The 25879-nt window shown below is 47.7% G+C and overlaps 1 protein-coding gene and 1 long non-coding RNA gene across 4 annotated transcripts in view; one reads left to right on the forward strand and one right to left on the reverse strand.

Annotated features, from left to right (window-relative positions):
- The window catches only part of LOC121455020, a 39641-nt gene that overhangs the window by 4051 nt on the left and 9711 nt on the right, over window positions 1-25879 (reverse strand). The window lies entirely within an intron of this gene.
- Fam107a (family with sequence similarity 107 member A) lies at window positions 298-24275 on the forward strand. Of its 3 annotated transcripts, none has more exons than XM_041662504.1 (5): window positions 298-390; window positions 17012-17189; window positions 18638-18794; window positions 19561-19655; window positions 22308-24275. In XM_041662504.1, exons 1-5 carry the CDS (start codon window positions 312-314, stop codon window positions 22363-22365), a joined length of 567 nt encoding a protein of 188 aa, XP_041518438.1. In that variant the 5' UTR covers window positions 298-311; the 3' UTR covers window positions 22366-24275. The 3 variants fall into 3 exon arrangements, with proteins under 3 accessions (XP_041518438.1, XP_041518440.1, XP_041518439.1); XM_041662506.1 differs by lacking the exon at window positions 298-390 and adding an exon at window positions 7840-8010; XM_041662505.1 differs by lacking the exon at window positions 298-390 and adding an exon at window positions 7860-8033.

Below are 25879 nucleotides of genomic sequence, written 5' to 3' on the forward strand. Positions count from 1 at the left end.
CCATACCTGCTCACAGCCTTCATAGGGGCCAGAGACCAAGAACGGGGCGAAGTGGGCAAGAAGCCAGGCTGGAAGGAGGCCGGCCGCGCTCCATGTGATGCTGCAAAGGTGTCCAGAGACGCCCGCTGTGCCTTAGCTGTTCCGTGCAGAGACTCCCTGTGGCCCTGGCCCTCTAACACCGCAGTGTCTCAGGAGCCTACAGTAACCAGATCCCTGGGCGGGCGGGTGGAGCAGCCAGGCGCGTCACTATCACTGAGCCGCTGCTCAGGCCCTCAGTCCAGGCTCAGCGGTGGGGACACTCAGCTCGGGGCATGGCGCAGAAGCTGGGCGAGTGGTCCAAGGCGCCCGCCGAGGCTACCGGGCTGTACCGGGCGATGCTGCTCAGGTCGGGTAAGTGGGAACCAGCGGGACCGCCCCCTGCAGACTTCAGCGCCCCTAGTCCTTCCTTCCCTTGGTGCCCAGGTTTCTTCCTTCCCATCATCTCAGTTTCGACATTTCTCCATCACTCCTTTTCTTCTCTCTCGCTTTTTCTCCCATCGACTGCCTTCTTCTTGGGTGTGGAAACAGATGAGCGTACACAAAAGCAGACTCTTGCTTAGACACCAAGTCCTCCCTGCCGAGGTTCTGCTAGATCCCTGTCAGGATTCGTATCTGGCAGTGTCCTCAAGAGCATGCAGAGAACAGCCCAGAGTAGGAGGTAGGTCTGGCAGCAAAGCGGGAATTCCGCGGAGGAAGAAAGCCCTGAGTATTGGCCCTGATGTCCCATAGGTGGTTGCCCATGACGAGGGGACAGCATGGTCCAGGCAGCTCAGAAAGCATTTGCTAAAGGTGGGCGCGCATAAAATGGGAAGGAGACATGAGGCAGCTTTTGAATTTTGAGGATGTTGTTGGATGACAGGTGTTCATCTCTAAATTTTTTGTTGGCTTATGTGCGGATAAGCACTGTACTTTCTGCTCAGGACACTTTAAACGCCTTTTATTCAAATAATAAAATAAATGACTATATGGTCAGCATAAAAAAATAATTTGGATAAGCGTCGAGATATAGGAAAAAAAAAAGGAGAAAATGCCGTTAGTGAGGACTTGGATGCTTCCGTCTGGAACTGAACTCCGGGAAAGAGTTTGGGGAAAGGTAAAAAACCACTGGGACCCCTGCCCTCTTAAGGAAGTGATTCGAAAATGTCAAAGGACTTGTCTTCCTGGCCAGTTGCCTTCTGCCCGGGGAAGGAGCGGGTTTCAGTCAGTGGCGGACTACGCCACCAAAAGTGCTAAGGCAGCGGATAGGTCAGAGCATTTCGCTGTAGTGGCGCCGCCTGCGTCCGCCTAGAGCTCTGGGGGATCCGTGTTGCTGCGCCCCACTCCTACCGTCGCCCAGATATCGCCGCTCAGCTACCCGTTGTGAACTTTTGAATAAGGGTTCCCTTAAGCCCCTAGACAATAACTGGCCAAGGTTTCAGGACCAACAGCGCCTTCCTGGCGGAGGGTCTGAACCCCACCCGCGTAAAGCCAGCAACTCCCAATCAAAGAATCAGATTTCAAACCTCAAAGCTCGCCGTTTTTTTCCTAAAGCTGGCGGCAAGATTCCCTAATCCGAAGACCTTGAGCTTTCTCTAACTGGAAGAGCTGCTGTGCACTGCCGCTCTCAACTTTCAGCTCAGCACGGACAAGTCAGAGCTTCAGGGTCACAGGCTGGTCCCCTAACTATATCACCCAAGCCAGGACAGAGACAGAGGCCTCCCTGAGGACTGAGGGCTTACTAATTGAGCACTCACTAGAAACATCAAGTGTTGTCTAGTTCCACTTTCTTGGTTCTGCCAGGACCCACTGATTATCCTCTCCATTTAGTGAGTAAGTAGACAGTTCCAGGGAGCAGCAACAGCAACCCTTAGTCCGCTACGGAATCTCCCACCTACCTCAGAGGCAGAAAACAGTTTCAAACTCAGGGCTACCTCTCCAAAGTTCCAAAGACCCTTTCACAGGAGTCGCATACCAGATATCCGGCATATCAGATATTTCCATTACGATTTATAACAGTAGCGAAATTACCGTTGTGAACTACCAATGGCTTAATTTTATGGTTGGGGGTCACCACAGCATGAGGAATTGTATTAAAGGGTCCCAGCTTTAGGAAGGTTGAGAATCACTGATTTATACAAAGAGAGGACAATTGTTCCCATCTCTGCAACCTAGTGATGAATACATCTATGGATATTTGGATGAGAAACGAAAGGGCAGAGCTTACCCCACAATCCTCCTAACTACAAACAGCCTCTAGTCTATCCCATGCCTAGTTTACCTGTACATCTGTTTCCTAACGTTGGGAACTTTAGTGCTGTTACATGAGGTGTTACGATTATAGTGTCACTTAGGCAGGTGATCCAACTCTGGGGCTGAGGTTTCCCTGCCCTGTGCTCTGTTCATCAGAAGAACAACTGTCCAGTTGCAGAGATGAGGAAGGCATGTTGAAGGCCCTCTAGTGGTACAGCAGAGGATCCCGGGTTGGTGTCTGGGCTGACACATATACTTATAGCCCCCTATCTGGAAGAACTCACTCTGTGATAGAACTCACACTCAGTCATACCTGGAAAGCTATTGTCCCTCCTTAAAGTCTACCTGGCATGTTTTACTTCCACCCTAGGGAGGAAGGCTTTTGTGTGGAGCCTGGATAGCAGGGCACCTCTTCAGGTGTCTGTACTCCTTGTTAGCCACCAGGGGGCGGAAAAGCCTCCATTCCACGATTACTCCCAGGGAACACTGCATGAAAGAATTAACCTTGGTACAATTTGAACCTCACATAAACAACGAAGAATAGTTTATTCCAAGTAGCTCCAAAGATAAAATGGACGTGCTTGTAAAATCCATTGCTTATGTGAATTAAATTCTTCCAGGAGCGCTGCTCTCCCCCACCGCCAGCCCCCAGGCATGCAACCATGAATTTCTGAAATTTTATGGTTTACTATGATCTGCCCATCACACAGACATACACATGGGGTGAGGGGAAACGTGAGAATATATCCTGATTTGTCTCCCTGCAAGGCAAATAAAATAGGGTAAGATCGCTCTTAGAGTCCAAATTCACTATGCCAACGGCAGCGGGTTCAGAGCCAGCTTTCGGAAAAAGAACTCTTGGTTCTTGCGGCCCTGTCCCACTTCCCGTCTTCACGCTTGAAATCCCTTCCCCGGGGTAAATGTCTTCCAGTTCAAACTTGGAAAGGCAACTCTTCCCCAATTCACAATCACCCGCAAGCTTCTTCCCCTGCCCCCGGGATCCTTTCATTAGAATATGTTTGGAGTGGCCAGAGAGGTGGCCAGTTTGATCCTAGGACTACTTTGTGGGCTTCTTTGGAAATGGAGGCTCTAAAGCACAGGGTCAAGGAAGAATGTTCAAGTTACTATGGAAACTTCTCTGATGTTTGTGGGCCCATCTGAATTGCCTTTGGAGCTGAAGAAAACTAAGCTGAAATAAAAGGAAAGCGGTTGGGGAGGTTTTTCCTGCGCTACAGCAAGAACCGCCCCAGCTAGCTGACTTCCCTGGGCTCAGGATCCTTCCCTCTCATACTTTGAGGAGACGGAGTGAACGCAGCAGCAAAGCGTGACAGTATCCTTCAGTCTTCCCACTGTGGGGCTGCCCACGGACTTCTAAAGCTCTTTGTTTCAGAAGAGAGAAAAAGCAGGGGACAGAAAAGCAGTGACTCCACCTTGAACCCTGAAGATTTCTGGAACAATCTCCCTGCTAGATTCATTTGCTTAAGGGCCCCTGCTCTCCCATACTCAAGTCAAACAAACATGACCCATACAGGATTCCAAACCGACTCTCAGGACAACTGCTTGGAAGAGGCGGCTTTCCCCCATACTTTTGTGTCCGTACTGCTTTTCTCTGACAAAAGCAATGTGTGGATGGGTTTGCTTGGTTTTTAAGCCACAAACATTACAGAACAGTAACAAAAGACAAGGGCTTACAAATGCATCATATCAAATAGTAGTTTTCAAACTTTAAAATACCAAAGATTCCCCTAGGGGAATATGTTAACTGGACCCGGCAAGGACCTCAGTGATAGATCACATATCTAGCATGCCCAAAGTCCTGCTGTTGAGCCACAGAACCCACACACATACACAAACTTCCTTATCTAGGTCCCATCAAAGGTTCTGATATAGCACTCTATGAGCATGTCCCGGTCCTTCTGTTTTTCGCATCCAGAGATACCTAGCAATGGTGGTTGAGATTTACTCCCCTAGAAGAGGCCTCGCTGACGGACTTGTGTACATAGAAGTGGGTTCTCTATGTATGAGCTTGTTTTTTTTTTCTTAAGGAAGGGGCATCATTGTGGGTGTGCTTGTCCCCTACAATGTGAGGGACAGTTTTTACAGGTTGGCATGGAGGTGACTGCACCTATCATAAGGTGCTGCAATCTCTTTTATTGATGGCTGTGGTTTTGCTTCTGCTTGCCCATCTCCTGTGCAATGTTATGAGTACTCACACACGACAGGAAGCTGCTTCTATTGCTTTTAAGACCATGACAATTTTGAGTGAGGTAACCCAGACCCAGAAAGACAAACATCATATGTACTTACTCATAAGTGGTTTCTAAACATAAAGCAAAGAAAACCAGCCTACAAATCACAATCCCAGAGAACCTAGACAACAGTGAGGACTCTAAGAGAGACATACATGGATCTAATCTACATGGGAAGTAGAAAAAGACAAGATCTCCTGAGTAAATTGGGAGCATGGGGACCTTGGGAGAGGGTTGAAGGGGAGGGAAGAGGCAGGGAGGGAGCAGAGAAAAATGTAGAGCTCAATAAAAATTTATAAAAACAAAAACAAAAGATTATGACATGACAGAAACATGCTGGAAGAACACTGCTTCCCTTATAATATCCAGGGGTAAGGAACAGGGATAAGATGTACCCAAAGTCACCCCATCGCAGAAACCTACTTCCTTCCCCTCACTAGCCCCCCACCTTCTGATAGCCTATTCAACTGTGAACCCATCGGTGCGTTGATCTATTGATGAAGGTAAGGCCATCACAACCTAGTTACTTCTGAGCGGCACATCTGGAGACTAAGGCTTCAGCACTTTAGCTTTTGTGGGGAATACTTCATGTCTAACCCATAGCCAGCATCAAAGTATTGAGACCGAAGCCACGACAAGAATAAGGTAAGGCTCCTCTTGCCGGGCTGCCAACTCCATGGGTGAGCCTGTTGGGTCTGCACCAAGTTGGGCTGTGCCAAAAGCCTTAGGTAGAACACCATAAAGAGTCCTGGCCACACAGTGGCACTAACACCTAGCACTGATGTTTCTTGGCCAACTGTCCTTGGCCATTCATCAAGCAGGGCTTTTTAGAAGAGTGGGTGAATGGTAGGAATAGTAACCATGGCTGATGTGGGGACTCCAGACATAAACAGAAGCTATCAGAGTCTTTCCCTAGGACCCTTAGAGCCTCAGTTTTCAGAAGGCACTAAGGGTGGTTTTGATGGGCTACTGAAATCCCCAAAGAAGCACCCAGTTCCTTCTCTGTTGAATAAGATAAGAAGGAAAAGAGTAGCCACAGTAGTCAACAAGTCCTTTGTTTTATTTAAATGAGGTCTCCTGTGGCCCAGGCTGGCCTTGAACTGACTGTGTAGCTGAGGGCGGTCTTGAACTGCTGATCTTCCTGCCTCTGTCTCCCCAGTACTGGGATCACAGGTATCAGCCACCACACCCAGTTTTACGCTGTGCTGGAGACGGACTCTGAGCATCCTACAGCTGAACTACACCCCCAGTCCCTGACAAGGCTTTAGTCCTCCTATTCTACTAGGAGAATTGTGAGAAACAAAGCCGCCAGGGTGGGAAGCTGGGGGAGGCTACCATTCCAGGAATTTCCAGAAAAGCAGAAGTTGGGAGCAACAAACACGGAGGACTATACATTCTTTCTAGAACACTGTCTTATGCCTGAGTGCCTGAGAATGCACAACTTTAGGCTTCTATGGCTTCAGAGTGTTTGAAGTACCCTCCCACAGGTCCCTTTTCCAGGTCCCTCCATCTCCCCCCTTCCTCACTGCAGCTTTCCTGGCCTTCTGCTACTATTTCCAGCTCATTCCCACTCTAGAGCCTTGACACTAGCCGCCCTCAGGCTGGAAATCTCTCCCACATAAACAATAGCCAGTTTCTTATGAGTCAGCCTCTGCCATGCCCACCCTTCCCAAGCTCTAGATCACTGCCCTTCTCATTCAACCTTACCTTCTGCACAGCCATACATCACAGATTGGTGTTTTCTTGTGTGCCTTCCTTATCTGCTCGCTCTCTCTGTCTTTCTCTCTGTCTCTGTCTCTGTCTCTCTCTCTCTCTCTCTCTCTGTGTTTCTCTCTCTCTCTGTCTCTCCCTCTGTTTCTCTCTTTGTGTCTCTCTGTCTCTCTCTCTCTGTTTCTCTTTGTCTCTCTCTCTGTTCTCTCTCTCTCTCTCTCTCTCTCTCTCTCTCTCTCTCTGTCTGTCTCTCCCTCCCCCTCTCTGAAAGTGGATTCTCCAAGGACAGGGGTACCGTCTGTCTCCTTCCCATCATAAATCCACTTAGGTCATGACAGGAATACAGTATATATTCTGTAGATGTTAGCTAAATGAACAGATCCTGTGGCCAAAAAGAACCCCAAACTGCATGGGCAATGCATCTGCTTACCATGGTGTGTGTCCTGGTCCTAATAGTTCCTGGACAACTGAAGTTCATGAGAAAAAGAACTGGGATAAAGGCCTAGTCTCACTGGCAGGCGCTGGTCTCCTCACTGAAGAGCACAGGATAAGGCCAAAAGCAGGAACACTCCCAATGCTCAAGAGGAAGCTAGTTCAGAGGTAAGGGAAAGGTCTCTGATCTACAAGCATGTGGATTTGCTTTGGGGTTCTGCCCATGTCCTCAGCTTCATTTACACACAGTCTCATTGTGACCAAGAACAAGCATGGCTATTGGGGCCCTTAGCACATGACAGTTCTCTCTGTAGGGTATATTAGTGAACACCATCTCATTGAGGTTTTATTACCCAGCCACAGAAACCAAAGTACAGAAAGGGCTGGGATCAGGTCAGGTCTGGGTATAGACTCCATCAGCTACCCTCCTCCTGTCTACTACATCCTGCTGCTTCTTCTTTGAAGCTCCAGGTATGAAGTTATATGTATTATATTATACAAGTTTTGTTCTTCGTTTTGTTTTTTTGGGGATAGAATTTCTCTGCTTAGCCTGGCTGTCCTGGGACTTGCTCTGTAGACTGGCTGACCTCAAACTCAGAGATCTCTCTGCCTCTGCCTCCCAACTGCTGGGATTAAAGGTGTGTTCCGCCACTACCCATGTATGCATGGATTCTTCAAACCACCCACAGGTGTGTTCAATGTAGTTCAACAGATTTGTAAATGACAGCTTCATGTCACAATGTTACTGACACCTGTACCTGGAGGATGGCCAAGAACTGGCTCAAGGTATAGTTTTCTCCCTGCTAGCACCCCAAGAGACCCTTCTAAAAAATTCCTTACTGCAGCAGGGAGCGTGGCTTCCCACTCCTTGAGGGAAGTGCTGGAATCCCCTCCCATACAAACAAGGGAAATTCCTCCACAGCAGCTAGAAGCCTTCTTAATGGGAACAAAGCTTGGCATGATTCATATTCCTCACCAATATGACAAAACAGGTATTTATTTGTGCCTCTCAATCAGGGTGGCTTGGACATGGTGTTCTGAGCCGAGGACATGGCCACTCACCAAGTGAAATAACAGTTTCTATAGCAACAGTTCCTTTTTATTGATATCAGAATAAACAGGAATGTAAGACTGCCTCCCATCTCGGGAGTTTAAGTCCCGCCCTTTGGGGGCGGCTGCCTCAGCCCTGGGACCTTCTTAGGGTTCCCTAAGTCTGCGAGCTGCAGAGGAGCTCACAGCTCAGACACTGCTCTGAGACTCCTGCCTGTTCTGTCCCAAGCTGTCAGGCTGTGTTCTGGGAGAAGGTGGAGGGACGGAGAGCGACCTGGGAGCACCAGAGCAAGCTGTCCTGGTAACTGAACCCTTCGAATTTAGGTACCTAAAGACTCTGCCTCACTGGGGTGAATGATAAGGGGTTAGGAAGTGGGGGTGGGGGACAGGGATTGAGTGGGCTCTCAATTACAGTTCTGGAGCCTGGTGGATCTTTTGCTTCTAAATACTGGGAGTAATTTAATGTCCGCTACAGCTCTCCTAGGTCCATTATTACACAATAGGGGTGTGTGGGGTTATTGAAGAGGGGGGTCAGTAAATAATCCACAGATAGACAAAAGCTCGGCTTTTATATGCAATGAGAACACAGAACCTGGGTTTGGGCACCAGAGTTCAGCTCGGATTCTTGTTCCTTTGACCCCTGGCAATGTGATCTGGAGAAATCAGATGGCATCTTTGAGGTGGGGTGACTGCTCCTAAGAAGGGGTTGCCCACCTTCTCAGTTTATCGGCAGTTCAGTGGGTCCAGGGCTAGCGGTAGTGTCCACCTTGCTGATGAACTTGGCTTTAGCATCCCATGGTACAAGGCCAGTCTGAAACTAGAGAAATTAGGCCCTAGGGAATTGCACATCACTATAGGCTGCTCTAAGCAGGGTGGTTTCTAAGTTTGAGGCTGTCCCCATGCATAGGTTTCTGGGTGACTTGGATCCTGGTGGCTTTCTTAGCCTGAAGGATGGTAATCCCTGCAGTGATTTCCCTGAGCCAGTCTCAGATAAAATGGGCTGGCACCAGACCACATGGGTAGCAGGATGGGAGATCTGTTCATGCTGGTTCCTGCCCAACAGCATGGTACAATTCCTAACCTTGCAAAGGACCCTGTATGGCTAACCCTTCCAACCCAACTCCTCTTCTCACTGCCTAGAAAGTTCCAGTGAACCAAGACAGAGAGTTGAGGAAGCCAGTCTGGAGTCCTCTTGTTCAGATGGACAGGCAGCTTCAAGGTTGGCCTGAGGCTGCAGGGAGACCGGGAGGTGTTGCCAGATGTGTTCTTAGGCTACTGGCCAGTAAGCCACAAATGCATGCCACCCGCAGGGAGGAAAGGGCAGGCAGGACACGTGGTAGCCAGCTTGTCCCTTTTCTGAATGTTCCTCCTTCCCTTGCCAGCTTTTCTCAAAGCCTCCCTTCTGAGGCTATTGATGCTGGACCAGGATGGTTTGGGGGACGGGGGTGAAGGCTGCCAGGCCTGTGGTTTCAAGTGGCAAGGTAGCGCTAGCATTTCTCACAGGCTGTTTCTCTGGCTTCCGTGTTCTCAGCTGTCAAAGGGGCTCAGCTGCTTCTCCCATAGGTTTCTTGAGCACACAGAGAGAGCAAATGTAAAAAAGTAAAGTAAATCTGCTCTACTGAGTCAAAAATATGCCATTTGTGGGAGATAATGTCATGGTAGAAAGAATATTAGGTTTGGAGTCCAAAGATCCTGGCTTTGCTAACTACCCAACATGTATCTTGGCATAAAGGGCTTTGACTTCCTCAACTATAAAATGAGGAAGATTCAGACCAAGTCCCATGATCACCCCAAAACATGCAGGACAGGAGGCTTACAGTTTGCCTTGGGTGGGCCTTGCTAATTCAAGTACTGTGCAGAGTGCATTGGGCACACCGTATCCTTTTACATTCCAACGACCTTAGCGTGGATGCCGTGACTTCCGCTGGTCAGAGGTCAGAGAGCATGGCTTATTTGCCTGACTAGCTAGGCCTGCATGTTACCATCTATTGCCTTTGCTTTAACTGTTGGACATTTGACTAGACCCAGTGTCACTTGTTGTAACAGAAATACGATAAGAACATTGAAGATAGTCGGAAAGCAGACAGAAGGGACATTAAGACCGTAGGCAAAGCTAAGAATGTAGCTCAGTTGGTCAAGAACCTCCCTAGCATGCACAAAGCCCTGAGACTGATCACTGGCGCCTCATTCATGGGGCATGGTGGCGACACTATAATCTTAGTACTTGAGAGGCAGCAGCAGGACAATCAGGAATTCCCGGTCATCCTTAGCTATATAGCATGTCTGAAGCATACATGACATATATGAGCCCTGCCTCAAGGAGGGGTAGGAGGACCTTGGGTATCAGCCTTGGTCCCACAGCTGTTTTCAGTATGAATTTGACCTGAAGTAAGATTATCATTCTCCTCTATCTCTGTCTTCACTGTCCAGGAAGGGACCAGGGTTTGTTGTCAAGGCTACTGTTCCAACCCAGCTGTGTACACCCAGAACCTGGCTCAGTCTCTAGGACGCAGCTCTAGGACCTTCTGGGGAGAACCAGAGGTCTCAGTCTCTCTTCTTCACTCTTATCTCCCTGAATGCCCCCTGGAAGAGGTCAGCCTCACCAACTGCTCTCTTAGAGACACTCATTTAGCTGACACTTCTGGCTGCAGAGCTTCCTGCCCAGCAGATGCTCCTCAGTCTTCCAACACCAGGATTCTCCAGAGGAGGATGCCTGGGTTAAAAGCCTAAGTGTACCCTCAACCAGACCTGCATGCAGTGACTGGCCAACCATGGCCAACTAGAGTCACTTGGCTGCAGCAATGAGGCCTGAATGCCTCCCTCCCTCCCTCCTTCCTTCCTCTGGTTTTGCAAAGGCATCTGACTATTGAGTCACCCAGGAGTTTTCAAGCCTCTCAAACACTAAGATGTACCCCTAAGCTACTGAACTGGAATTAGGGTGTGACGCCCCTGGGGACCCCAACATTCAGCAAAGGTTAAAATTTAATGACTTAATGATTATCCCCTCTTAAAAAACAAAATAAGAGAACTCAGTCCTAAGGCTATGATCGGGATGTATTTAATAGGGATCTCAGCTAATAAGCTGGCCACACATCACTACTTCTGGTTTAACCTGCGGGAGTTGAGGCCCGAGAGTGCAACTCACAGGCTGCTTTGCCATCTCTGGCAGCCCTGGGAACCAGCACGGAGCCTTTGGACTCCAAGCTAGCCATTTACCAAGAGCCTTGTGAGCATCCGCAGCTTCCTGTTCAGAAATCTTCATTGATTTGGGAGCAGAGCTGATGTTCAACTCAAGGTGTGAACGGCAGATACTTCCATGTCTCCTTTAAGGGTATTGGCCACTTATCTCCTCCTTCACCAGCCCTTCCTCTTCCTGCCAGCTCATTTTCTTTCAGAGCTAGCCTGTCTAAAGCCCAGTTCTTGGCCTCATCATGGCCACATCCGGAATGGTCTTAGATTGCTCAGAACCGCAGCAGCTTTGGGAGTGACCCCAGATTCCTACCCAAGGTGCCCAACATGACCTCCAGGATAATTCAGATCTTCTGCTTTGGAGTTATATAGTGCCCCCATCAAATATCAGAATAGATGGCTCCTATCAGCAACCAGGGCTGCCACTCTAGTGAGGCAGGTTGTGACCACAAGGGTCCAAGGCCTCCAGTGAACAGCATCTTCCATGAGAGGACCTACACAGGGTTTTCCACTCAGAAGCCTCATCTATCAAATTAAAAGGCTAGAAGACTCATATTGCAGTTCTTAAACCCTGAGGGTTCCCATGAGCCCTTCCTTCTTCATTCTGTACACACACACATACACACACACACACACACACACACACACACACCTACTGAAGTTCAGCCTTTAGAGAGGTAAAGGCAGATTTTCCAGCTGCAACTGCCCTTTTAGAGATCCCTGCCTCATCATAGACCATAGATTTAAAAAGAGTGGACTCCCAGAGAGACCCTTCAGCCAGGAGTAACCACTGATAGACCTGGTGTATGAGGTGATCCCATCTGCAGGGCCCAGTACAAAATGAAGGGCTCTACTCTTCCATGTGTATGAGGTATTTCACGACAGTGACTACAGAAGGGTAAGCCAGACAAGGCTTGTCTTCCCAGAGGGACCCTGGAAACCAAGACTGAGGGGGTGGCCTGGGGGCGAAGATGGAGAACCAGGCCAAACCAAGGTTTCTCTGGAATGTAATGGGGATGGAAGGAGCAAACAGAAGCAGCCCACTGAAAGGGAAGGAAACAAAAATTCCTAAGGCCTGTTGGCCATTTCCCCTACACGGCAGCCAGCATGACCTTTCAGAAATCCAATCTGACTCGCCCTCTCCCGGACCTGAAGCCAGCTGTCCACCCTCATGGCGAACACTCCACCACCGGATGGCGCCTCTCTGGGCACACTGTGCTTTTGTGTTCCCAGAACAGACCAGGCTTGTTCAAGGTGTGGGAGCCAGACAGCTGCTCCCCAGGCCTGGAGCCGTTTCCCCTTCACTCTCAATGCTCACTGGAGCCCCACCTCCTCACAGGGCCCCTCCCCAGCACCTGGATGAATTTGGTCCCATTTGTAATCGTTAGAGCAGGGCCCCCCACTTGCTTAGCTCCCAGCTGGGTACCTAATGCTGCCATAATACATGGCAAATGAGAGGAATGCAAGCATCTGATGATTGTATGGCAAACATTATTTCATATATTCTCAATGTCCATTCCTATTGTGCAAGACTCCTAATTCTTTAATTCTGTGTAATTTATTTTGTGTCCTGCCATAAAACTTAATTTCTCTCCTATTGTTTTACTGGGGATACAGGAATGTCCTCTTTTTGTTTTGTTTTGGTTTTTTGTTTGTTTGTTTGTTTGTTTTTTTAGACAGGGCTTCTCTGTGTAACAGCTCTGGTTGTTCTGGGACTCAATTTGTAGACCAGGCTGGCCTTGAACTCACAGCAATTTACCTGCCTCCACCTCCTGAGTCCTGGGATTAAAAGCGTGTACCACCACTGCCCAGCTATGTCTTTATAAAATATTATTATTAAATAATTATATTTTAAGTATTATTGTACATAAATTTCCAAGAGTTATACAACTTATTTCTGCTTGCTGTCTTACCATGGCGGCAATATACAGCTAGTTCTTTGGAAGGTGACGTAGCCGATGAGAAGCTTTCTGCACTGGGAAGATTGGGGCCCGAAGAGGGTGAGGGCAGAGAAGCTAGGGAGTCAGGGGAGACATTGAAGTGTGGTGTGATGGCAGCCTGGACAGGATGGGAGCTGGGGACATAGCGAGTACTACAGAGAACTAAAGACTGGAGAACTCAGCAATGGAGTAGATAGCAAACAGGGATCTTAAAACTCCAATTTGAATCAAAGCATTCTGGTACATTGGCTGCCAGAAATACGATCCCATCAACTAAAACAACTAATCCCCCTTGGTGGGCACAGTGGTAATTTTCTAATGTTCCCGCTTAAAGTGACTAAAGGTGCCAAGATGTATCTCGGACGGTAGAATACTTGTCTAGCATGCACAGGTTGATTCCTAGCCTGCTTAAAACCAGGCATGATGGCACAGGCTTGTACTAGCAGATAACAAGTCCAAGGACATTCTTGGCTATAGCACAATTTTAAGGCCAGCCTGGGCTACATGAGGTCCTATCTCAAAAGCAAATAAATAACTAAGGTGCTTCGTGACCATTTTAAGAACCAAAAAATTAGAATATAAGCTGAAAACAAATTGACTTATAAGAAAGATACAAAGAAAGAAAATAATGATTCTCATTTTAGAGGTACTTCTGAGCAGGGTGTGGTGGTGCACGCCATTAATCCCAGCACTCAGGAGGCCTCGAGACGGGGGATCTCTGTGAGTTCAAGGCCAGTCTGATCTACAGACCAAGTTCCAGGACAGCCAGGGCTACACAGAGAAACCCTGTCTCAAAGATCAAAGAACAAAAAATTGCTTCTGAGGCTGTTAATCCAATCAAAAGCGCATGGCACAGTGCCTGAACGGATCCAAGCCAGATGGAGGCCCAGTGATGAGAGGGGAGTGGACACAAGCTCTCATCCTTAATCAAAAAGCTATATCCAATTAATAACTGCATGCAAAAGAAAAATTAGTGTAAAATATGGAGTCTCAATGGGTTTATGAGCCACACTTAACAGAGGCGCCACCCCCAGCGGTGGAATGCCATCAGAAAGTGAACTCAGTAGTATTGCTGTAGACTTTGTTTCTCATATCAATTGCTTTGCTTGAACACTACATCTTACTGATCCTTTACTTGTATAGAGTGGCTTCTGATTCTGTGTTTTTATGAGTTTTGTTTTTTTCTGTACGTGCGCGCGTGTGTGTGTGTGTGCATATCTGTGAGTATCTGTATTTCTTGTGTTTTTTTCTTTATTTTTAATCCAGATTTCCTTTAATTTACCCATTAGTTTTTCAAAGAGATAAGGGGCCCCTGCAGATGTCAGGCAGGAAGCAAACCATGCAAGGAGATGGGAATGAAAACCCTTTGCAGACTGACTTAACCTGGATCAGACTTTGAGGTGTCTAATGCCAGGTGGTTCACTGTCAGCATGTTTAAAACACAGTACAGCTTGGGGAAAGGTTTCCAGGCAACAATCAGCCCAATTCCAGGTGCACAAATAAAACTTAAGGTGTGACTACGGTGAGACTCTTTTACAGAGTACATGCGGTCTTGAGGATGGGTTCTACAGCTAAAAGGCCTAGTGTCTAGTGTGGTCTCTGACTGACAGCACAGAAGTCAGCAACCATAAAGTCCTTGTGACAACCTTTCTAAGGATGGGAAATGGTCTAGGGAGGAAGAGTCTGGAATATTCATTCTGGGGAATTAGGGTGAGATCTGCCTCCACAGATAGCAAAAAGGCCTCCAGGTTGTTAATAAATCCACTCTCAGCTCTCTGGATGCAATGCAGATATTCAATTTGCATCTCCTCCATGAGGAGACAGACACCCCTGTGTGATTAACACGCCTAATTCTCTTAGTGTTCCTCTATGAGTACTAGGACCTCTGTGCCCCCAACAAAGAGCTAGAGAAAGAAGGCCTGGAGCTGGGTGAATTGGGAGGTGGGAAGAAGATGTTGGAGGGCAAACTGTGATCGGAATATATTGTATGAAAAAATATTTTCAATTTAAAAAAGCGGATATTTCTACACTCTGACACTTCACCTGGTTACCACCAGAACACCTTCGGGAGACTAATGCTTTTCATTTGCTGGGGCTGAAGGTGGAAGCAGGAAAACCTCATATTCAAGGTCATCTTCAACTATATAACAAGTTCAAAACGAATCTAAGCTGAGAGCCAGAGCCAGAGAGAGCCTGGGACAGAAAAGAGGAGACCGAGAAGGTGGCGTCTCAGGATGTGAGATAGGGCATGCTATCTCTATTGCCACATGGAAACCAACTTAGGGCTAAGGATCCCCAAGACCAAAACCTTAAAAGTTTTAGCACCAGTTACTAATGAACATTAGTGCCTACTGCATATTAGACCAGACGCTTGCTATGCCCACCATACAGAACATGCTCAACTCCACCGGCTGAAGCATGCTGGCTGGTCCTGCTAATGCTACAGGGGTGGAGGCGGGAGGGCTGCAAGGTCAGCACCAACAGGGGTGTCGCAGAAAGACCTGTCTCAGAGAAGGGCTGAGGGTGCTTTTCTGGAAGCTGGGCTGAGGGACTCAAACCTTTCACCTAATATTCACTGTAATTACACAGAACCATGAACAGCCAGGCAGCAGCTATCCCCTGTGACTAGTGTGTTAAAGAACTTTGCTCTGCTCTCCCTTCCCCTCCCCTCCCTTCGCCTCCTCTCCTCTCCTCTTCTCCTCTCTCTAAAGCATTTCAAGAACAGGGACCTGTCTGTGGTCCTAAGCCTTTCTGCCTGAATCTGAAGTACACTGACAAAGTTCCACTACTCTGGCAGAAGAGGGACCAAGAGCAGTCACACATGAGACGAGATGACGGCCATCCCTCTGTAACAGGGATACGGCAGCCCTTGCATTTCACAGACTACTCTCTGTTGTGGCAAAGGCGGAAAGTCTCAGCCCTCCCATCAATTTGGGAACTATGGCTAGGGAATGGGACAATAAGGGGGGGATGTTTTGTTTTTACCATATCTAAATTGTCTTTAACAACTACAGATCACACACACACACACACACACACACACCTTTTCTTTTTCTAGTACAAGCTTATTGAAAGCAGAAACACAAATATAATCCCTTTGGTTTTAGTTTGGGTAATTTTTTTTTCTTCTGCCAGTGTCCTATTCACTGCCAGGGTTACTATTTCTGTGATGAAATACCATAACCTAAAACAACTTGGGGAGGAAAGGGTTTATTCGCCTAACACTTCCACATCGCTGCTTATCAACAAAGGAAGTCAAGACAGGAAATCAAACTGGGTAGGAACCTGGAGACAGGAGCTGATGCAGAGGCCGTAGAGGGGTGCTGCTTACTGGCTTGCTCCCCATGGCTCAGTCTGCTTTCTTATAGCACCCAGGACCACTTTCTTACAGCCAGCCCAGGGCTGGCACCATCCGCCATGGACTAGGACCTCCCACATCAATCATCAATTAAGAAAATGCTCTACAGGCTTGCCTACAACTCAGTCTTATGGAGACATTTTCTCAATTGAGGTTCCCCCCTCTCAGATGACTCTAGCTTGTGTCAGGTTAACATAAAACTATCCAGCACAGCCAGCGGCAACCCATTTGTATGCACTTTGGTATGTATGTATATGCAGATGTGCGTGTGTGCATATATGTGTAGAGGCCAGAGGTCATCTTCGGATGCTATTCTTCAGGCACTGTCTGCCTTGCATCTTGAAGCAGGGTCTCTCACTGGGACATGGATTAGGAGTAATCTCACTGATTAGGCTGGCTAGGCTGGCCAGTGAGTTCCAGGGATCCACCTGTCTCTGCCTCACAGTACTGACATCCCAAGCACACAGCATCATGCCAAGCTTTTTCTGTGAGTACTGGGGAATCTAACTCAGGTTCTTGCGCTTGCATGGCAAATGCTTTCTGAAAAGAGCCATCTCTCCAGTCCCATAACAAAGTCATATCTTAAGCCTTGGTGACATTTTACTTCTGTGCCCCAAATGCTTTACAAACATCATCTTCAATAGTCACAACAACCTTTTAACTCCCGGGTAATGGCTGATTACCCACAACAGAGGGGCAGAAAGCATGATCCAGATGGTCAGATAGCTTACCCAGGTTTCCCCACTAAGTTGCGCCCCAAGGAGTGGGTAGGGCTGCAGACATCCTTGAAGTAACTTCACTGCCCATCACGACAGCTTCAATGTACTCGGAGATCCAGAGGGAGAGGGCAGACATTGGGGGACTCATGGCTCGGCCAGAGTATAGAGAGTCATGGAATCCAGAGCTCATCAAACCCAAGAAGCTGCTGAACCCTGTGAAGGCCTCTCGAAGCCACCAGGAGCTACACCGGGAGCTGCTCATGAATCACAGAAGGTAGGATGGCACCCAGCTGCCTGGCCTAGCAATATCCTGCACAGGCCTGCTGTGCTTAGATAAATGTTACCTAAAGAGGTTGGCCTGATCATTATCTGGAGCCCCACGGTGAGAACCCAAAAGCCCCATCCTCTCTCCCAGCCACTTAATGCATGCTTGGATGCCACGGAAGCCACGTGAACTTATTAAACTCCTATTGCATGCAGAGCACCATTCCCAGACCTAGAATACAAAAATAGAGGCCTGGTTCCTTTCCTCCCAGAGGAGAATGAAAGAATATCAGGCAGAGAGTGTGTGCCTTGATGGAGGCTTTAAAAGAGTGTGGGACCCCAGAGGAGGTACTGGAAGTGTGGGGCTGTCTAAATGACTTCATGAAAGAGATGAAACCTGGAAGGCCTAAAGCAGGGAGAGGAGGCAGCCCTGGTGGGAGGTGGGTTGTGTCAGCAGAGAAAACTAGAGCGCACACAGATGTTGTTGGGGTATCAGGCAGCGATGGCTCCTTCACAACCATGTTCCCATATTGGGCGAGAGGCTGGTATTGAAACAGAAGAGCCAAGGGGAAATCTGGCACATCTGTAGTCCCCTGGCCCAGGCTGAAGGTGGAGGGACTGTCTTCGTGGCGCCCTCTGCTGGCCAGTTGTATTGGAGCTGGTTGTAATTTCCATTCTGAGCTACAGCCAATATACAGCAGAGTGCCCCTTACACTCTGGACTGTTTGTGGGTTTGTTTTTCCTTGATATTGTAACATTGTCATGTTCCCGGTTGCTTTAGTGTGGTGCTCATTCACTATAGTATCAAAAATACCACCACAATGAAAAACAGCTTCAAGCAAACCGAAATATGTGCTATATAATAAATTAAATTGGAAACTGCATATACAGTATAAAATATTAATATATTCATGTACCTTAGTCTACAAGGAAAAACTAAATAAGAAGAAATAATTTGCAAAAGGAGAAATGTAAACGCTGGAAACATTTTAAAGGTCATTGCATGTGACTGATAATCAAGGAAACATGAAAACCAGACGTTGTTTCTTGTCTCCTAGACTTTAAAAAAAAATTGGCTTGGAGAATGGGGATAAATAGATATCCTTGTAAAGAAACTAACTCGCAGGAGATTTTGAGAGCGCTCACTCAGCCCAGCATCTTCAGAAGCTCTCATAAAATACACAGCAACCACAGGGCACCTGGTCTCTGCTGCCTGGGCTGAAATTCTCCTGCTATAGTTCAAGCCTGCCTGGCAACTGGACACAGTGGCTCTTTGCCTTTCCCTATAGCATGGGACAGCAAGGGTACCTACCCCCCTCTCCCTCCCCCGTCCCCCCTCCCCGCCACCGGTGTTGCCCAAACATCATAGGAGATAATGGTGCGCTGGCGTCACCGAAAACTGCCGTCCCAGACTGGGAAGGCTGGGAAGGGAATCTCCTGATAGCTCCCCTCCTCCAGGGGCCTGGGTGTGGACAGCAAACCCGAACTGCAGCGGGTCCTGGAGCACCGTCGCTGGAATCAGTTGATCAAGAAGAAAGAGGAGGAGCTGGAGGCCAAGCGGCTTCAGTGCCCCTTCAGGCAGGAGCTGCTGAGAAGGCAGCAGAGATTGAACCAGGTGGGTAGGAGGCCATCACTCCAGTCCAAGCTCCTCCAAGCCCCCAGGGAAGGTTGACATGATGCCAGGAATCTACCTCTGGCCTGCTGTGTGACTCTAGTATGGTGGCTTCACTTCTCTGGGCCTGTTTTCCTATAAGGACCATTAGATCTGATGATCATCTGCCTGAGAGCAGACGCCATTTGCATTTTCGAGGTTGGGAGTTCGATGCCAGAAGGATAAACAATTGAACCAGGCTTCCCAAGGAGCACCCGGTCTCTTACACTGCCCCCATGTTGGTACAGAGGGTACTCACTGAGATTCCCAGGTTCTTGTGTCCTGGAAGAATTGACCCGGGGCATGGATGGTGGTGGAGATAAAGTTTATTAAGAGGAAAGATCTGGGATAGAGAGCAAGAACATGTCCAAGGCTCAAAACCCCAGTCCACAAGCAGCCTGACCCTTGAGAGGTCATTTACTCATCAACCCCCTGCCCATATTCAGAAATGGTGGGATTACCTCATGCATACTGTTTTGATAGTGTTTCCTGAAATGAGGGTAGTTTTTTTTTTCATGTTAATTATGAAGACTCTCTCTCAAGCATCTATTTTCCTGATACCCATCACCGCCACCACCACAGCCGCCACTACTTTGGGACGGTTTGTAAAACCCACCTCAGGGTGCTTCTGCTTCCCCATGGACAGGACCTTTGGTTCAACACCATGGCTTTTGAGAAGAGGAGCCCTTCCCCCAGCCCTTCCAAAAGCACTCGTGTCTCTCTCTTCCAGCTGGAAAACCCACCACAGAGGGAAGAGGACCACGCCCCTGAGTTCATCAAAGTCCGGGAAAACCTGCGCAGAATCGCCACGGAGGAGAGAGCACTGTAGAGTTGCCTCTATTCAGTTCCTGCCTCTCACTCTGACCCTCCTAATCCAGAAGGCCCTGGCATACCGTGATGCCAGGAAGGCAGACCTGAGAGGCTGGCGATCCCTGGGAAAACTGGGGATCCCCGCACCCCATAGGGAAGTCTCTGTAGGGACTTTTCCTTCTGAGCACCTATCCTTCCTGTGCTAAGACGAAGCCACTGCCAGGAAAGACCTTCCCGAGGTGCCCTCCCCAGTCCCACTCACCAAATGGGCTTCCCCAGCAGAAGTGGGAAGGAAGGCCAAATGTCCTTCCACTCTGCCTTGGCTTCCCAACAAGTCCCTGCTTTTGGGAGAAGCCCAGCTCCTAGTGGCAGGAACATCTCAGTTCTGGCTTGACCCGAGGCCAAGGATGCCTTGGAAATCACAGAGCAAAGAAGGAGCCTTTCTGTGGCAAAGAATTGGGCATGGGAGGTCACAGCAGGCTGTGACCAAGAGGGAAGAGTCCTAACCAAGGCAGCTTTGGGCCCTGCTGGCTTGCCGCACGCTGCCGCTTTTTCCCTCCGCACCTGTCCTCCCTGAATTGCTAACCGCATCTCACCTCAGTGCTCCGGCTTCCAGCATAGAACAGCACATTGCCAACTTCACTGTACATACCATACACACATGTATGTACATACATGTACATGTCATACAAACTGGAGAGCCCTGGAAACAGTCCCTGGAAAGTGCGTGTCTAACACACTCCCAGGGAAAGCCCAGGACACTGGCTTGAGTAGTTAGCTAGACTGAAGCATCCAATACCCTTGGTTCCCTGGCTTGGAGGGTCCCAGTGCCGGCTTTAAAGTCCGTATTCATTCGCTATCCATAGACGTCTCCCCCACCCATACACACAATACACACACAGGGACCCGTGGCCTGGGAAACTCTAGCCTAGCAAATACAAATGGTCTTGTGATTGTAACCGCCAATCTTCACTATTTACTGGTGTAACCGCAATGCAATTCTAGCCAAAAAGAAAAAAAAATCTTAGCTTTTCAACTCTGGAAATACAGATGGTAGTTTGAAGACCCCCGGCCATGGTGACAAAATAGCTTCTTAGAGTCAACAATGTCAGCCACTGTCACCTGAGACTCTCCCCCCAATACCCCCAATCTGATCATCCTCATCTCTTCTTCCTCCAAAGCCCCTGCTTGTGCTTCTTGTGTGAATCTTTTGCTCCTACACTGTCTTGAATACATTCAGGAAGGTCTGAATCCTTTCCCCTGAAGAATGAAGCCCATGCCTCTGTTTTGAAGCCCTTTGCTGGTGGGAATAGCACTGCCAGAGAAACGCAGATTTCCCTGTGGGTGTGCTGGGTGCTCAGGCTCCAGAAAACAATGGTGGGAGGGTAGCAGAGTGTGGGTGTGGCGGCAAATGGAGATTCTATCTCTTGCCCTTGTGCTCTCTCTCGTGCGTATTTTTCCAGCTCTCTCTCGCTTGCGTGCGTGCGTGCGTGCGTGCGTGTGTGTGTGTGTGTGTTCCAGCTGTAAAGCTCTAAATGAAGTGTACCTGTCTTGGGTATCTGCTGGTGAGATGTTATGCTGATGTGCGTTTCTTAAATAAAGACAGCGCTGAGGGTTGTTGCTCTACAGGTATGTGAGCTGTTCTGACATATAAAGAGAAGCAAGACAGGGCACCAGGGATAGAGTAGGACCACCCAAGGGTCCTAGTGGTCCCTGGAGGAAATGGCAAGTCACAGAGATGACACCCAAAAGAATAAGGGCCCACAAGGCAGGTCATCCAGGAGAACCATGGCAGACACTTTGATGTTCTGTGACTCTGTTAGACCTAATCCATCTTTCTCATCACCTCCCCCTAGTGAGTATAAATATAGATTCTCACTCTCTCAGCCTACTCAGATGGTTTGGGTGACCATGTGACCAGATATGGCCAATGTAATCGAAGTGCAAGTCTACAGGATCGACTAGAAAACCCCATGCTTTGCTGAGAGACTCCCTCTGCCTCTTCCTTCTTCCTGCTTGATTGGGGATGTGATGCCCGGAACATTAGCAGTCATGTTTAACCTGAGGAAAAGGCCAAGAGATCCATAAGCCCTGTGATCATTTGACCAAGCAAGTGCCAACAGTTCTCTGTCTCCAAACACCTTGTGAATAAAGATAAACTCCTGCTTCTTAAAGCCACTGTGAGTCTGTTACTCACATTTCCTAACTGATTCTGTCTAGTTAGGCCGTCTATTGCTGTGAAGAGACACGATGATCATGGCATCTCTTACAAAGAAAGCATTTAATTGGGGTAGCTCTCTTACAGTCTCAGAGATCAGAGGTTTAGGACGTCACCATCATGACAGCGAGCATGGCAGCATGCAGGCAAATGTGGTGCTGGAATAGTAGCTAAAAGTCCTACATCTTACAGGCAACAAGAAGTCAAGTGAGACACTGGGCAGTATCCTGAGCATAGAAAACCTCAAAGCCCACCCGCACAATGACACACTTCTTCCAACAAGGCCATATCCACTCCAAGAAAGACACACCTCCTAATGGTGCCACTCCTATGAGATTATGGGGGCCAATTACATTCAGACTACTACAAACACAAAAGGTCAGTCTTGCCTGCCTGTCCAGAAATCCCTGTAAGCAAGGCTAACAACTTAATCCCCTCTTTTCCAACAGAAACCTCTTGGGACTAGTTCCACTGCAGGGCCTGTATCCTCTTCTGCGGACACTCTGATGCTGCCCACCTGATCCCAGTCTGGAACTGGAATTCTTCATCATTGATCCCACTCTCTGGTGCCATGTGTTGCCTTTCCCTGGATTAGTGCACAGACCTCATCCCTGTCACTGCCTTTGTCCCCCGCCCCTCCCCCTCGTGCTTCCTCAGTAAAGCAGCAAGGTCAGCCCTGTTACAGTTTTAAGCAGATCTTGCCACCCTTCACAGAGCCCTCTGCTGACTTTCAGGGGAGGTTTCAAGCAATCTGGAAGGTTCTATGTGCCCAGCTCCCTCTCTACCCTGACCTTCCACTGTGGCAGTCAGCCTGGCCTCCTGCACTGCCCAGAAGCTCCACCTCACTGCCTGCTCCTCAGCTGCTACTGGCCAGGAATAGGCTTTCCTCAGGAGCCAGCAGCCAAGATTCATTTTCTTCAAGGTCCCACCCCCAAATATTTCAAAAAAAAAATAGAGCTCCAGCAGAAATATTGGTATCTACATCCTACAAAAGTAGGTAAGCATGGACCATCTCAAATGCATCAAAATGGTATACCGATCATTTGGAACCCCTGGAGCAACTATTCACGGGCGTCTACCCAAGCACATGCACTTCAGGACAGCTATGTAAGCAGCCCAACACAAAGCCATAAACTTACTTAAAACATGAGATTTTCTTGGGTGTAAATTTTCTTCTAACTCCATTGTGTGGTTCTCCATCATGAACTGCAGATGGTAACAAACATATCATAGTGTCCAAAGGTTGGACCTCCCTGACAGCCACAGAAAGGGCCATTTGACCCGTCTTTTTTAACAAGCAGGTTAAAGGTTCCATGGGGAAATAGTTTTCCCACAAAACACCAGCACCTGGGCTGTCCCGAGCCTGAATAATTAATTTCTCTTCCGCCACCGTATATGGTCTCCCGGATATCTTCCAGTGACATCTCTAGAGTTTACTGCCCCGAGTCCAGAGATCTGTGCCCCAGCAGACTTCACAGGCTAGTGTATTTTGTACGGAAAGGTGTAGAGGCATCATGCTTTAGTCATTTCTTCACACTTCCCTTTCTTGTGGAAATGCTCACGTGCGTGGAAAGGTAATAAATGGTGTGGGTTTTCTCTTCTGAGTCTTGTATTAACTCAGTTCCAACTTCTCCACTGTCACTGAAATTCCAATCAGCCAACACTGTGTTATAGCCACAGCCATCCAGGGACTTTCAAACCTGAGTGACTAAGACCCAGGAACACAGATTCCAGTTACCCCAAGCTCCATGTACCCCAGCTGTAACTCATTCTTGTAAGCAGAAGAAAGTAGCTCTGCCTTCATGGGCCTCGACAAAGCCTAGTACTGCCACTTTTTTAAAAAAGATTAATTAATTTATTTATTATGTATACAGTGTTCTGTCTGCATGTATGTCTGCAGGCCAGATCAGAAGAGGGCACCAGATCTCATTTCAGATGGTTGTGAGCCACCGCGTGGCTTCTGGGAATTAAACTCAGAACCTCTGGAAGAACAATCAGTGCTCTTAACCGCTGAGATATCTTTCCAGTCTCACCTCCACTTTTTTATATGGTAGTTTAAATCCTCAGGAGTGAATAGTAAAGTTGCCTTTCTGCTGTTATCAGGTTTACAGGAAATGAGATCCTTTCTCACTGGCCCCCGAAGCTGTTAATCCCCGTTGTCCAATTTCAAAAATCAAAACCTTAAGGATCCAGACAAGGAATAAAGGACTCCAAATATTTTTGGCATTTCTAGACTTCAGTCAAGACAGAGCAAAGGACATTTTTGGCCTTTGGCCAAGGATATAATCAAGGCCCCTATCTCTAAACATTCTGCGTCATTTCTATCTTTTTTATCATTCCCTACTGTCTTAGGGTTTCTATTGATATGACAAAACATCATGCCAATACACTGAACACATGGAGAGTCTGAGTTTGCAAACTTGTGTAAGAATAAAGGCTCTTTGCTTTAACATACAGGACTCAGTCTCCTACTTGGTTTTGGGGGGACTCCGGATCTGGGCATAACAATCTACACAGTTAAATTCCAGGACGGCCAACCTTTCACAGAGACTCTACTTCAAAAATCAAAGAGACAGACAGAATGCACTGCTAGTTGCCATTTACATAGGTATGAAGTAACTTGGGGGCGGGGAGCAATAGGGGCACAGAAATTAGGATTTAATGAGAAAGAATGACGCAGAAATTAATGAGAAAGAATGAGAAAGAAATTTATCAGGCAAGGCATTAACTCCATGGATGACAGCAGCATGGTGGGAGCTCTTCGGAAAGTTCAGGCCCATGAGGCAGAATGGAGGTCCCTTTCTATAGGTTCCAGAAAGAGGCGGAAAGTCCTATATCGTGGAGCTGTGAGTGAACCAGAATTTGTGCTTGTCAGGTCAAGATGTCATATTCTCAGGCAACAGTGAAAGAACTGAGCTTTGACCCTTGGTTAATGTGACGTCACCTGCAGTCTTTGTTTGCTGGAGAGAGGACTCAGTGGTTAAAAGTATTGACTGCTGTTGTAGTGGACCCAGCTTTAATTCATGGCAGCTCACAACTCTCTGTAACTCCAGACCAGGAGTCCAACAGGTACTACATGCATGTGGTACACAGACATACATGCAGGTAAAACACCCACACATGTAAAAATAAATAATAATTTCTTAAAAGAACATCATCTAGGTTATTTTAATACAATTAGCTTCTCAGGCCGGGCAGCGGTGGCCCAGGCCTTTAATCCCAGCACTCAGGAGGCAGAGGCAGGTAAATGAGCTTAAAGCCAGCCTGGTCTATAGAGCGAGTTCCATGACAGCCAGGGCTACACAGAAAAACCCTATCTCAAAAAACAAAACAAACAAATAATTGAATGCAAGTAAACTTTTCAAAATTAGAAGCATAAGTAATGAATGCTCAAATTCCATTTAAATTTTGATTTTTCTGGGCCAGTGAAATGGCTCACGGGTAAAGGCATTTGCTAGGAAGTCTGAGAACCAGAGTTCCACCCTTGGGATCCACGTGATGGAAGGAAAAAACCAATTCCCGAAAGTGATCCTCTGGCTCCAATATGTGTACCACGACATATCCACACCTTCATAAATAAATGCAGAACAAAGTTTTTTAAAAACAGTTAATTTTTCATTTCCAATCTCCATTAACTATGTCATCAATAGTTTAGAATCATGAGGATAAGGATAAGCTTCTTGACTCATATAAAAGGTAGAATAGACATACAACAAAAGTATTTGCTCAACTATGTTCATAGCAGCATTGTTTGTAATAGCCAGAACCTGGAAACAACCTAAATGCCCTTCAATGGAAGAATAGACGAAGAAAGTATGGAATATATACATATTAGAGTAGGGACTGAGGGATACAGAGAGAACCTGGCAGCCAGGTCTGCTTTGATATGTTAAAAAGGCACCTGAGCCAATTGTCCCAGGTTTGAAGCCTAACAACATTCAGGTGGTCTTTCTTTGCCCTATAACCCATTCTGATACCCATATGCACTCTCCACCCTTCTGAGAGCTTCTCTCTCACCGGA

Source organism: Microtus oregoni, unplaced genomic scaffold (assembly GCF_018167655.1).
Source record: "Microtus oregoni isolate MIOR12 unplaced genomic scaffold, Mior012 000013F_ref0000133, whole genome shotgun sequence".
Lineage (NCBI taxonomy): Eukaryota > Metazoa > Chordata > Mammalia > Rodentia > Cricetidae > Microtus > Microtus oregoni.

Bases quoted from the DNA above. Each gene is read 5' to 3' on its own strand.
- Fam107a (XM_041662504.1), top strand. From the start codon at position 312: ATGGCGCAGAAGCTGGGCGAGTGGTCCAAGGCGCCCGCCGAGGCTACC. The intron at 391-17,011 runs GTAAGTGGGAAC...CCATCACGACAG, and splicing joins GGCGATGCTGCTCAGGTCGG to CTTCAATGTACTCGGAGATC. The intron at 19,656-22,307 runs GTAGAGTTGCCT...CTTTTCCAACAG, and splicing joins GCCACGGAGGAGAGAGCACT to AAACCTCTTGGGACTAGTTC.